This window comes from Calidris pugnax, unplaced genomic scaffold (genome assembly GCF_001431845.1).
Source record: "Calidris pugnax isolate Ruff unplaced genomic scaffold, ASM143184v1 scaffold17, whole genome shotgun sequence".
Taxonomy (NCBI): Eukaryota; Metazoa; Chordata; class Aves; order Charadriiformes; family Scolopacidae; genus Calidris; species Calidris pugnax.
This window is the reverse complement of record NW_015090794.1, coordinates 368555-380956: the sequence shown is the minus strand read 5'-3', so window position 1 is coordinate 380956 and position 12402 is coordinate 368555. Positions and strand designations below refer to the sequence as shown.

General features: G+C 62.6%; 2 protein-coding genes across 2 annotated transcripts; both read right to left on the bottom strand.

Annotated features, from left to right (window-relative positions):
* Positions 1 to 1398: 1398 nt before the first annotated feature.
* LOC106884637 (actin-related protein 2/3 complex subunit 1B-like) lies at positions 1399 to 3264 on the bottom strand. Its single transcript, XM_014936158.1, has 6 exons — positions 3233 to 3264; positions 2868 to 2990; positions 2412 to 2618; positions 2055 to 2130; positions 1770 to 1970; positions 1399 to 1548 (listed from the first exon to the last, which is right to left on the bottom strand). Exons 1-6 carry the CDS (start codon positions 3262 to 3264, stop codon positions 1399 to 1401), a joined length of 789 nt encoding a protein of 262 aa, XP_014791644.1.
* A 99-nt stretch (positions 3265 to 3363) lies between these two features.
* ARPC1B (actin related protein 2/3 complex subunit 1B) lies at positions 3364 to 6627 on the bottom strand. The gene is made up of 7 exons (XM_014936157.1): positions 6550 to 6627; positions 5618 to 5722; positions 5006 to 5228; positions 4522 to 4629; positions 4066 to 4272; positions 3724 to 3799; positions 3364 to 3639 (listed from the first exon to the last, which is right to left on the bottom strand). The coding sequence occupies exons 1-7, from the start codon at positions 6611 to 6613 to the stop codon at positions 3364 to 3366; spliced, it is 1059 nt and encodes a 352-aa protein (XP_014791643.1). The 5' UTR covers positions 6614 to 6627.
* Between the last annotated feature and the right edge of the window lie 5775 nt (positions 6628 to 12402).

Below are 12402 nucleotides of genomic sequence, written 5' to 3'. Positions count from 1 at the left end.
GGGGGGGCAGGGCAGGGGCAGGCTGGCAGCCGGGACACCCTTCCCGGCCGGCTCCTTCATTTGATCTTCAGATCCTTCAGCGCCGACTCCAGGCTCTAAAACGAAGCAGGAGGTCATTTTTTTCATCAGATTTTTGCTTTCTGAGGTGGTTGGGGAGCTGGAAGGGGGGGGCACAGCTCGGGGGGGGAGGAAAGCTGTCCCCTGGGGTGGCAGCCCGTCCCAGTTGGGGAGGAGATCCCACTTTTGGCTGGTTTTGGCTCATTTTTCAAGCCACGTGGGCAAAGCCAAAGCCAGGAGAGGGTGCTGGACCCCTGCATGAGGCTGGTGTCGACCCCCCCTCTGATGGTGGGCTGTCAAAGTGCCACCCAGGGGTGTCCCCCCACCCAGCCCTGGGCTAAGGAGATCCCACCCAGGACTGTGGGACCCCCCCGCCGTGGGCAGGATGGGCCCCACCACCACAGCAAAGAGCTGCGGAGCAGCCGGGATGGGGGTGGGGATTGCAATTAGGGCTGTGGCTAATGAGGGTTCGATGCTGGGTGCTGCCAGCGTGGGGGGGACCGTGGGGATGCCTCACCTTGACGTCCCAGATGCCCATGCCACCGTCCATCCCCGTGGTGCAGAACTGAGAGCAGTTGGCCTTCCCGCCCGCCAGCACCGAGATCTGGCTGTGGGTGCAAAGAGGTGTGGGGGGGTGTCAGTCCCCGGCCCCTGCCAAGCCCTCGGGGCTGCCCAGGAGTGGGGGGGGGGGGCAGTGGGGCTGGAGCCCTTCGCCTCCCCCACCCATGGGCCGGGATGCTCCAGGGAGCAGGGACACTGAGGGATGCTCCAGAGATGCCCAGGTCTGTCCCAGCTCCCGGGGCTGGAGCCCTCCATCTCCCCCACCCATGGGCAGGGATGGTCCAGGGATACCCAGGGAAGTTCAGGGATACCCAGGGATGCTCCAGGGATGCTCCGGGGCTGTTCCAGTTCCCAGGACCAGCCCCCTCCATCTCCCCCACCCATGGGATGCTTTGGGAATACCCAGGGATGCTCTGGGGCTGTTCCAGTACCCAGGGCTGGACCACTCCATCTCCCCCACCCATGGGCAGGGATGGTCCAGGGATACCCAGGGATGCTCCAGGATACCCAGGGATGCTGCAGGGATGCTCTCAGGCTGTTCCAGTTCCCAGGGCTGGACCCCTCCACCTTCCCCACCCATGGGCAGGGATGCTCTAGGGATACCCAGGGATATTCAGGGATGCTCCAGGGATGCCCATGGCTATCCCAGCTCCCGGGGATGGACCCCTCTATCTTCCCCATCCACACACAGAGATGCCCAGGGATGCTCCAGGGATACCCAGGGATGCTCCGGGGCTGTCCCCAGCTCCCAAACCAGACAGCAGCACATCCAGGGGATGCTCAGGACCCACCACCCCCAGGGTAGCTCAGCGCAGCTTGACCCCCACCCACCCACTCACACACCCCCCCCAGTACATGCCTGATGCTGTTCTTGTGCAGGGTGTCCAGCGTGGCGTTGGCGGTGTCCGAGCTGGCTTTCTTGTCCAGGTTCTGGAAGCGCTCACGAGCGGTGGGATGGACCCCTCTATCTTCCCCATCCACACGCAGAGATGCCCAGGGATGGTCCAGGGATACCCAGGGATGCTCCGGGGCTGTCCCCAGCTCCCAAACCAGACAGCAGCACATCCAGGGGATGCTCAGGACCCAACACCCCCAGGGTAGCTCAGCGCAGCTTGACCCCCACCCACCCACTCACACACCCCCCCCAGTACATGCCTGATGCTGTTCTTGTGCAGGGTGTCCAGCGTGGCGTTGGCGGTGTCCGAGCTGGCTTTCTTGTCCAGGTTCTGGAAGCGCTCACGAGCGGTGAGGCCGCGCTGGGAGCTCTGCTTGGGGACATCCAGCTTCCCCCCGAAGGTCAGTGTGCCCTGGCTCTCCTCGTAGGTGAACAGCATCGGGTAGCAGTCGTGGCCCTGGGGGAACCAGGCAGCCCTGCTCAGCACCCTCCCGCTGGCTCCCGGCAAGGTGCCCACCCCGTGTCCCCAGCCCGGACTCACCGCGGCCACCAGGCTGTTCTCGGTGATGAAGGTGACGGCCAGGAGGGGCAAGGTCTCAGTGCACAGGGAGGCCACGCTAGGATGGAAGACAGGGTGTTGTTGAGAGGGAGCTGAGCTTCAGCCTCTCTGTGCTGAGGCTTCCACAGTTGTGGAAGCCACAAGACTACCAGGAGAGGATGCACCACCTCCTCCATCCATGCCTGCCTGACCCAACCCAACCCAACCCAACCCAACCCAACCCAACCTAACCCAGATGTCTCCATCCCTGGGTGAGTTTTGGGGTCAACCCTCCCTGCCACCCTCAACACGGCCACCCCCAGCCCCCCCGAGTCTCCCCCTCTCCCCAGCCCTGCTTACGCCATCTTCTTGTTGGCATCGGCGAGGCAGAGGGTGCTGTCGTGGCTCACCCAGGCCACCCGGGTGCCGCTGGCCGAGAAGCAGATGCTGTGCACCCACCCGCAGCTGCTGCTCGACTCGAACATCAGCTCCCCAAAGGGCATCTTGGAGCCCCACGGCGTGGGGCTGGGACGCTCCTCCACCTCCTTGATGTAGGCTGAGAAGATCCTGGGGCAGGGAGGGGAGAGTTCTACCATGTGTCCTTGGACACTGGACACTGGGATGGTCCCCAGGGCATCCCCCAACCCTCCCTGCACCCTATCCCCAGTTCCCAGCAGCACTGGAGGGGTGAAGCCCATCCCACGGGTGACCCAGGGTGCTGGGCTGCCCCCCACACCTCTGTGCTGAGCCAGGGTTGGATTCCAACCCATCTTGGGGTATCCCTCAACTCGTACCCAGTCACCCACTCCCCCTCACCGGCATTTGAAGTCGCAGGAGCCGGCGGCCAGGAGGACGTTGTTGGGGTGCCAGTCCAGGCTGAGCACCGTCGAGCGGATGGGCTTCTTGATGTGCTTGCAAACCCACCTGTATGGAGAGAGTCTGGTGTCAGTGGGGGAGCATCACCACCCCAGGAACCCTTTCTGGGCTTTCAGTGGGGCTGGCTGAGGGTGGTCAGGGCTCCAAGTTTCCCGGGAGCTCCCCTGGGCCACCATCCTGCAGTAGCAGCTCGTGCATGGGGAGTACCTCCCTCCATCTCCCCATCTGTCTCCACCTCCTCCTCCAGCTTCTCTCTCTTTCTTCCATCTCATCCTGTCTCACCTTCAACTTCTCCAGTCTCCTACCTCCCAATCTGTCTGCCTTCTATCTTCCCCATCCACACGCAGAGATGCCCAGGGATGGTCCAGGGATACCCAGGGATGCTCCGGGGCTGTCCCCAGCTCCCAAACCAGACAGCAGCACATCCAGGGGATGCTCAGGACCCAACACCCCCAGGGTAGCTCAGCGCAGCTTGACCCCCACCCACCCACTCACACACCCCCCCCAGTACATGCCTGATGCTGTTCTTGTGCAGGGTGTCCAGCGTGGCGTTGGCGGTGTCCGAGCTGGCTTTCTTGTCCAGGTTCTGGAAGCGCTCACGAGCGGTGAGGCCGCGCTGGGAGCTCTGCTTGGGGACGTCCAGCTTCCCCCCGAAGGTCAGCGTGCCCTGGCTCTCCTCGTAGGTGAACAGCATCGGGTAGCAGTCGTGGCCCTGGGGGAACCAGGCAGCCCTGCTCAGCACCCTCCTGCTGGCTCCCAACAAGGTGCCCACCCCGTGTCCCCAGCCTGGACTCACCGCGGCCACCAGGCTGTTCTCGGTGATGAAGGTGACGGCCAGGAGGGGCAAGGTCTCAGTGCACAGGGAGGCCACGCTAGGATGGAAGACAAGGTGTTGTTGGGAGGGAGCTGAGCTTCAGCCTCTCTGCGCTGAGGCTTCCACAGTTGTGGAAGCCACAAGACTACCAGGAGAGGATGCACCACCTCCTCCATCCATGCCTGCTTGACCCAACCCAACCCAACCCAACCTAACCCAGATGTCTCCATCCCTGGGTGAGTTTTGGGGTCAACCCTCCCTGCCACCCTCAACACGGCCACCCCCAGCCCCCCCGAGTCTCCCCCTCTCCCCAGCCCTGCTTACGCCATCTTCTTGTTGGCATCGGCGAGGCAGAGGGTGCTGTCGTGGCTCACCCAGGCCACCCGGGTGCCGCTGGCCGAGAAGCAGATGCTGTGCACCCACCCGCAGCTGCTGCTCGACTCGAACATCAGCTCCCCAAAGGGCATCTTGGAGCCCCACGGCGTGGGGCTGGGACGCTCCTCCACCTCCTTGATGTAGGCTGAGAAGATCCTGGGGCAGGGAGGGGAGAGTTCTACCATGTGTCCTTGGACACTGGACACTGGGATGGTCCCCAGGGCATCCCCCAACCCTCCCTGCACCCTATCCCCAGTTCCCAGCAGCACTGGAGGGGTGAAGCCCATCCCACGGGTGACCCAGGGTGCTGGGCTGCCCCCCACACCTCTGTGCTGAGCCAGGGTTGGATTCCAACCCATCTTGGGGTATCCCTCAACTCGTACCCAGTCACCCACTCCCCCTCACCGGCATTTGAAGTCGCAGGAGCCGGCGGCCAGGAGGACGTTGTTGGGGTGCCAGTCCAGGCTGAGCACCGTCGAGCGGATGGGCTTCTTGATGTGCTTGCAAACCCACCTGTATGGAGAGAGTCTGGTGTCAGTGGGGGAGCATCACCACCCCAGGAACCCTTTCTGGGCTTTCAGTGGGGCTGGCTGAGGGTGGTCAGGGCTCCAAGTTTCCCGGGAGCTCCCCTGGGCCACCATCCTGCAGTAGCAGCTCGTGCATGGGGAGTACCTCCCTCCATCTCCCCATCTGTCTCCACCTCCTCCTCCAGCTTCTCTCTCTTTCTTCCATCTCATCCTGTCTCACCTTCAACTTCTCCAGTCTCCTACCTCCCAATCTGTCTGCCTTCCGTCTCCCCATCCATCCATCCATCCATCCATCTCCCCTCTACCTTTCTCCCCTCCATCTCGCCCAGGACAGACCCAGCAAGGCCATGGCAGAGCCTCACCAGTCGTTCTCCTGCTCAAAGTAGCAGATGGAGATGAGCCGGGAGCCGCTGCCCACAGCAAACTTGTTCTCCTTGGGTGACCACTTGACGCAGCGGGCAGCCCGGTTGATCCTCAGGATGACCAGGGTGGGTTTCCAGACATTGCCCTTCAGGGTCCAGACGTAGGCATTGCGGTCGGTCCCACATGTCACCAGCCGGTTGCTCTCAGGGGCCCAGTCAATGCCTGGAAGGGAGAAGGGGGTGATGGTGGCCCAAGGAGCCAAGCGGATGACTGACTCAGGGCTGGAGGCCATATGAAGGCAGAGCTGATCTGGGTGGTCTCTGCTCCAGAGTCCCTCTTTGTCCTACTCAAATCCATCTCAAATCATCCCATCCCACTCCATTTCATCCATCCATCCATCCCACCCCACCCCATCCATCTCAGCCCTTCCCACCCTATCCCTTTCCATCTATCCCATCCATCTCAACCCTGGTTGCCTTCTAACATGGTAGATCGGGTCCAGGAGAGGTAGACACACCCTGGTCCCTCTCCTCTACCCACTGCACAACCCCCATCCAGGAGCTGGCCACCCACCATCTATGTCCCCATCCTCTCCATCAGCCAGGACTCACCTGTCACTTGCCCGTTGTGCTCCTTCAGCTCGTGGACTTTGGTCCACTTGGCCCCGTCCTTGCGGTAGATGTGGACCTCATGGTTGTTGGGACAGAGGGCGATCTCTGTGGGGTGAGAACAGCCGGGGCAAAGCCCTCCCCTGGGTCATGGGGGTGGGGGGAACGGAACCAGCCCACATTGACCTCCCTGTTCTCCAGGCTCGGCAGGGCACGGTGGGACCCCACTGAGCCCCATCTTCACAGTGGCGTCCCACCAAGCCCCCCGAACTCAACTCCATGCTGCCCAGAAGAAGGGGGGGAAAACTGTCCCTATGGGGAAGGGAGAAGCTCCCCCAGACCTGAGAGCCCAGCATCCTCCCTTCCCCGGCGTGTGGTCCCGTGGGGCTGGTGGGATGGGATGGGACGGGATGGAATGGGACGGGACGGGACGGGATGGGATGGGACGGGATGGGATGGGACAGGACGGGACGGGATGGGACGGGATGGGATGGGACGGGACGGCTGGGGGTGCTCAGCTCCCGTCTGGCCCCGTCCTGCCCTGCCTGTCCCACACGCCGGCCCCAGCAGAGAAAGCCCTTTTTGTTCTCTCCCACATCCCCTGCTCCGCGGCCGGGAAATGCCATGGGCCGTGAATCACCCGGCCCCGCTCCCCTCTCCCCCCCAGCACTTTGCCAACCCCTCCCCGCGCCGGTGCCGCCGATGCCAGGGGCCCGGAGGCTGTGGCTCTGTCCCCGTGGTGGGACCATGAGGGACAAGTGCTGTCCCAGCCCCAAAATCTGTCGGTGGCAGGACCTGCCCCAAGCCCAGCCCCGACACCCAGCTCTGCCCCATCCCGGGGGAGCATCGCCCTCCACAGGGATGTTCAGCTGGGACGGTCGGTGCCTCAGGACATCCCTGGGGATTTTGGGATGGGGTGCCCGGGCCGTACTTACGGGTCCGGTCCTTGTTCCAGGCATGGCAGCTGATGGGCTCCAGATGGAAGCTGTGGTAGGCCATGGCTTGCAGGCTGGGGATGGGGAGAGACCCCCATGACCATCAGGAGATGCTGCTCTGGCCACGAGGACAAGTCCCCAGCAGGATCCCCTTGGTCCCAGCCCCACCGAGTATTCCCTCCCACCAGGATCAGCCCCACGTTGCTGCCAACTGAGTCCCTCCTCTGCTGGGGAAGGGGTTTCCCCAAGGATTTCCAAGCTCAGAATGTGCCCAAGCAAGGGGGAAGGGTGCCCCGGTGGGTCCAGCTTGGCAGGGGGTGAGGGAGGGTCTGGGTGGAGCTGGAGGAGACCCCTGTGGTGCTGCCCCATGGCCAGACACCCCATGCCAAGTGTCCTGTGGCTGGGCACCAGAGGAATGCCCACAGCTAGATGCCCATGGCTGGGTGCCCCATGGCCAGGTGGGCCAGCTGGCTGCCACATGGGTGTCCACATGGGTGTCCCATGGCTAGGTGGGAAGCAGGGACCTCTTCCACAGACTTCCAAACCACACCATCATCCTGCCCCAGCCTGCTGGAACCTGGTGGGCAGGAGCCAGTCAGGCACACGCGGTGCCAGCACCACCAGCCCCACACACATCCCAGGGATCCCTCCATGGGCACCACCTCCTCCCTCAGGCTGCTCCTGCCAGCTCCGTGGGGCCAGGTCTGCTTGTTCCTTCCCCGCCTCTCATTGAGGAAGAGCCAAAAACCCCGTGGAGGCACCTCCATCCCTTTCCATCTCATCCTGTTCTGTCCCATCCCATCCCATCCCATCCCATCCCATCCCACGTGTGCTCAGCCCCACGAGCCGGTGACTAATCCCTTCCCCTGGCTGAGCTCATGGAAGCTCCTGCCAGCGCCCACCGGCTGCTCCGGTGCCGTGGGATGGGGCTCCCTCCTCCAAACCCACTCCGGGTGCCAGGTTGGGGGGCCAGGAAGGGCTGGGAGCAGCAGTGCAGCCCCTGGACCATCCGGCCAAAGTAAGGCAGGGATGTAGGAAAGCAGGAAAACACCTCGCCAGGGCGTGAGGGACCGGGGGGATTACTCACAGTTTGCCTCTGGGCTATTTTTGGGAACTCCCTGGTTTTCTTTGGCAGCTAAAAAGGGTACAGGGGAAGGAAAAAAGTTCCCTCCTAGAAAACCTCCATCCCCAGGGCTGGTGAAAAGACAATCTGTGGAGCTCCATCCCCTGCTTTTGGCGGGAGGAGAAACCCCAATTGCTGCCGCACGGTGTCACACACCCCGCTGTCACACACCCCACTGTCACCCACCCCACTGTCACACACCCCACTTCTGAGCCCACACTGAAGCTCCGGTCCCCACCGGCCGAGGACACGGCCACGGACACGGCCGAGCTGCTGCCCACCCCCCAGCCCCACCGATCCTGCCGGGGCTCAGCACCGGGTGACCCCCGGGAGGGTACAAAGCTGCTGCCACCACGTCCCTCTGCCCCGAGCCCTGCGGCTGGAGCTGCAGAAAAAAAAGCAGTGAATAAAATTAGCAGGAGGGGACGCTGCGGTCGGTGTCGCAAAAGATGAGGAGCAGAAAAGAGTGTGAAATTGGGACCTGGGTGAAATGGGGACCTGGGTGACACAGGGACCTGGGTGTCACAGCTCCTGGGGAGGAGGGATGGGAGGCAGGGCACACCACGGAGCTTTCCAACTTCAATTCTCTCCATGAAAACAGAGATACTTGGTTTGTTTGTTGTTTTAATTTGGGTTGGATGCTCAGAGACCCAGACCCTCCTCCCTGGGGGGGGTTTCTTGCTGCTCACCCCTTTAACGCCGGCCCCCGAGGTGCTGGGGAGCAGAAGCCACCCTGGGGCTGCGGGGGGAGCTGGGAGAGAAGCCAAGGGCTGCTCGGCCCGTCCAAGCCCCCACCGCCCCCCACAGCAGTTTGGGGCTCATTTCCCCACCAGCCCCTTTAGGGGCCGAGCCGAGCTCCCTCCCAGGGTGGAAGGAGCCGTGGGGTGACCCACGGGGGAGCTCATCAACCCCTTCCCCAACAGGGAAGAGCATCGGAGGGGGCTGTGGCCATCCTCCCCTCCTGGTCGCCACGGAGGCTTTTGAGGGAGGAAAATGGGCATTTCCAGCTGGCCAGACAGGGTGGGACGGGGACCCGAGGCAGCTCCGTTATCTCCCCGGCCAGCCCCGAGGCGCCGAGCGGTTCGGAAACATCCTTGGAGGAGATAACCAAACCTTGGCAGGAGCCGAGCGCTGGGGGCTCCTCCCGGCCCCAGGAGGAAGCTGTGCGCCGGAGGAGCTGTATTTTCAGTTTGGCTGAGCCTGGGGGGGACGGCGGGAGGTGGGTTTGTGCCCCCTGCCACAGGGACGCACTGAGGGTCCCACCAGGAGCCACAGGACCCCAGGAAGCTGTCCCCCGGCCACCGTGGTGGCCCTGTCCTCCTGCGCTGCTGAAAGGCTGGCACCGACCCCCAGGAGCCCCTCTGGGGTTCCCCGTGGTGGCTGCAGGATGTCACCCCCCCTGTGCTCCTGCCAGCCAGGCTGGGGACAGGTCTCCAGCCCCACTGGTGTGGGGTACCCCGGGAGCCAGCCTGGCCCTGGGGGGACATCGCTGCCCCGGGGCGGATGAAGGGCGGCTCTCACCCTCTTCCTCATCGCGCTGGATGAAGCTGGAGGCAGCTGATGCCCGAGGAGGAGAGAACAGACCTCAGGCAGCGTGGGCTCTGCTGGCACCGACCCCCACGGGACCCCCACCCCGGGACCCTTTCCAACACCCCGCAGCAAGAGAGTAAAACTCAAACTCGCTGCCAAAGCCAGAAGAGGCGGGGGAAATAATAATAGTAATAAAAAGCCCCAAACCCAGCAAAAGCAAAACCCACAAGCAGCCAGGCACTGCCTGCACCCCCCTGGGACCCCAGAGCAGCCCTGGTTGGGGGGGTCCCCATCTCCCCTCGAGCAGGGTGTGAACATCGGGGAAGCGACGGCCACAGCCCCCCCGGGGGGACAGCCCCAGGTTGTCACCGGGGGGGGGTCCAAAGCTGCCTCCCCCCTCTCCTTACCTTTGCTGGGCAGCGCGGGCAGGGCTAGTTCATGGACTCTGGGCAGTCGACACGAACGGCAGCCCCGGAGCGAGCTGCTGGCCGCCCCGCCGAGGCAGCCCCACTTCCCTTTTCCTCTCCGAGAAATGCAACCACTTCCTTACGTGGGCGTTGGGGGAGCGCAGAGCAGCTCGGCGGCCGCCCTGCCCCTGCCTGCCTGCCTGCCAGGCCTCTCCGCCATCCCCACACGTGGACGGATGGGCCACCAGCCCCCGGGATGCTCCCGGTGGCCCCCGTCGCTCGGCGGGATGCGGGCAACTCGCCCCGGGAAGGATGGAGCTGGGAGAGCGGAGGGAAGGAGCTCCATCCTCTCCCTCTGGCCGCAGCAGGGTTGTTCATCCCCCCGTCCCTGAGGTGTTTTGGGGGGACGGAGGCAGCGGGGAGGTCCTGCCCACCCGTGATGGCCCACAGCAGGCAATAAATGCAGCCAGAGCCCACCCGGGGTGAGACACACGGCGGCGTCGCCTCCCACAGCCGGGGGGATTCACAGCTCGGCAGGACCCCGCGGTGCCTGGATCCGGCCGCCCCAAGGAGCATCTGCTGCTGGTTCCTGCATCCCACTGAGCCCTGTGGGACCCCAGCCCAGGCTGGTGGCAGTCACGGCTGGGTGTATGTACCCCCCGCTACCAGACCTGCACCCCTCTTTTTTTTTTTTTCTCCCTTCTTGCTTCAAAGCAACTCATTTTTATCCCTTTCCCAGCTGGGCAGGGGAACTCCCAGGGGCTCAGCTCCTGCTGGAAGCACTGTGAAGGTGAGATGGGCTTCATCTCCTCGCTTCCCCGGCTGCAGCCACCCTGGGAGGGATGTCCTCACCCCTCCTCTCCCCGAGAACCATCACAGAAGTGGGACAGCAGCTCATGGGGGTGGAGGATGTGGGTAGAATCATAGAATCATTGAGGTTGGAAGAGACCCTTGGGATCATCGAGTCCAACCATCTCCCCTACTCTACAAAGTCCTCCCCTACACCATGTCCCTCAGTACCGCATCTAAACGTCCCTTAAACACAGCCAGGGATGGTGACTCAACCCCCTCCCTGGGCAGCCTGTTCCAATGCCCGACCACTCTTTCTGTGAAAAATTCCTTCCTAATGTTCAGTCTAAACCTCCCCTGTTGGAGCTTGAAGCCGTTCCCTCTTGTTCTGTCATTAATTACCTGTGAGAAGAGACCAGCCCCAACCTCTCTACAGTGTCCTTTCAAGTAGTTGTAGAGAGTGATGAGGTGTCCCCTCAGCCTCCTCTTCCTCATACTAAACAGCCCCAGCTCCTTCAGCCGCTCTTCATATGATTTGTCTTCCAGGCCCTTCACTAGTTTCGTTGCCCTCAAACAGGGTACAAAAGGGTACAATAACCTTGTGCTCGTTGAGCTGCAGAATTAATCCCCAAATTAGGGGTCAGCTGTAGGTAACGGCTCTGGGGGTGGCACGGAGTGGGCAGCTCATCTCTCCCTTGGTCCCGGAGTCCATCAGCCACGTCTCCCTCCAAGCACGTTGCCATGGTCCCATGCAGAGATCCTGAGACATCCCCAGAGGGTGGTGGATCTCCATGGGTCTGGCCAGGAGTGAATCCCACTGGTAGGAAAAGTCCCTCCAGGATGCAGCGAGCTGCCCCGTCCTCTGGCACCAGTTTGCCCATTGCAGCACCCAGCTCACCCCAGCATCGCTGCCACCCCAAGTGTGGCAGGAGGGGCAGGGCTCACACCACAGCTCCCACGCGGCTGAAAACTGGGTTTTTTTGAAGTTTTTCCTGCTGCTAGTACATTTTCTCTAGTCCTCCTTGGGTTATGAGATGCTCTGCCTCTTCACCAGGAAAGTTCAGGCTTTCCAGGTGTCCCACCATTGCCTCCTGCACCAAAACCAGGAGGACACAAGATCGACCATCCCTCTGCCCGTCCCTTCCCACCAGACAACTTCCAGGGGGGGTGTGGAGGAAGGATGGGTCAAGTTTAACATCTGCAGCAGGAATGGGGGTGTGTTGGTCAGAGAAGGGAGAGAAGAACATCATCCCCAGCACTGCCTGCAGAGCAGCTCTGTGTCTGCCACCGGGGTTCCTCATCATCTCTGGAGGAGGAAGTGCTAATGAGCACAGCAAGGAGCTGCCTCCACTGGGTTTTGAACACTCCTTGGGTTCCCCCTGGACTCGCCCACCCACGGGGGAAATCAGCCTGTGGGGGCCAGGGACAAAGCTGGGTCTCCTGCCAGATCTGACTCAGGGTTTGGCTAAATCCTTTACCTGCTTTTGCCTTCGTTTTCCAAAGTGGAAAACTCCTCCTGCATCCGTGGCACCATCTCTTGTGACACTGAAAGGCCGGGGAGGGACTCCCCCCACCCCACGGAGGCTGGGGACACCAGAACAGGTTTTTCCTGGGGTTTTCTTTGGGGGTGGGGGCAGAGGGGGTGGAAAGCAGCAGGAATTCTGCAGCTTCTTTTCATTTAGAGGCCAGATTTTTTGTTCAGGCAGGCTCCAGCCCCCCTTGCTTGCGTGGAGCCCCATTTTTTGCACCCCCCCCAGGGCTGTTAAATGGCACGTAAGGTCGAGCACACACCCAGCAAGTAGCTCCCCTGGAACCGAAACTGCAACCACAAGTTTTAGTGTGAAGAGCCCTTTCAGAGACACCCTTAGCCCCAGCACACACAAGCAGGTGCCAGGGAGCCTGGTGCTGCAGGCAGCTAAATACACTCGTGCACTGTCACCCACGCTGGGTGGGGGACACAACGGGGGACACCAAGGGCACCCCGACAGCGCTGGAGATGGGGGA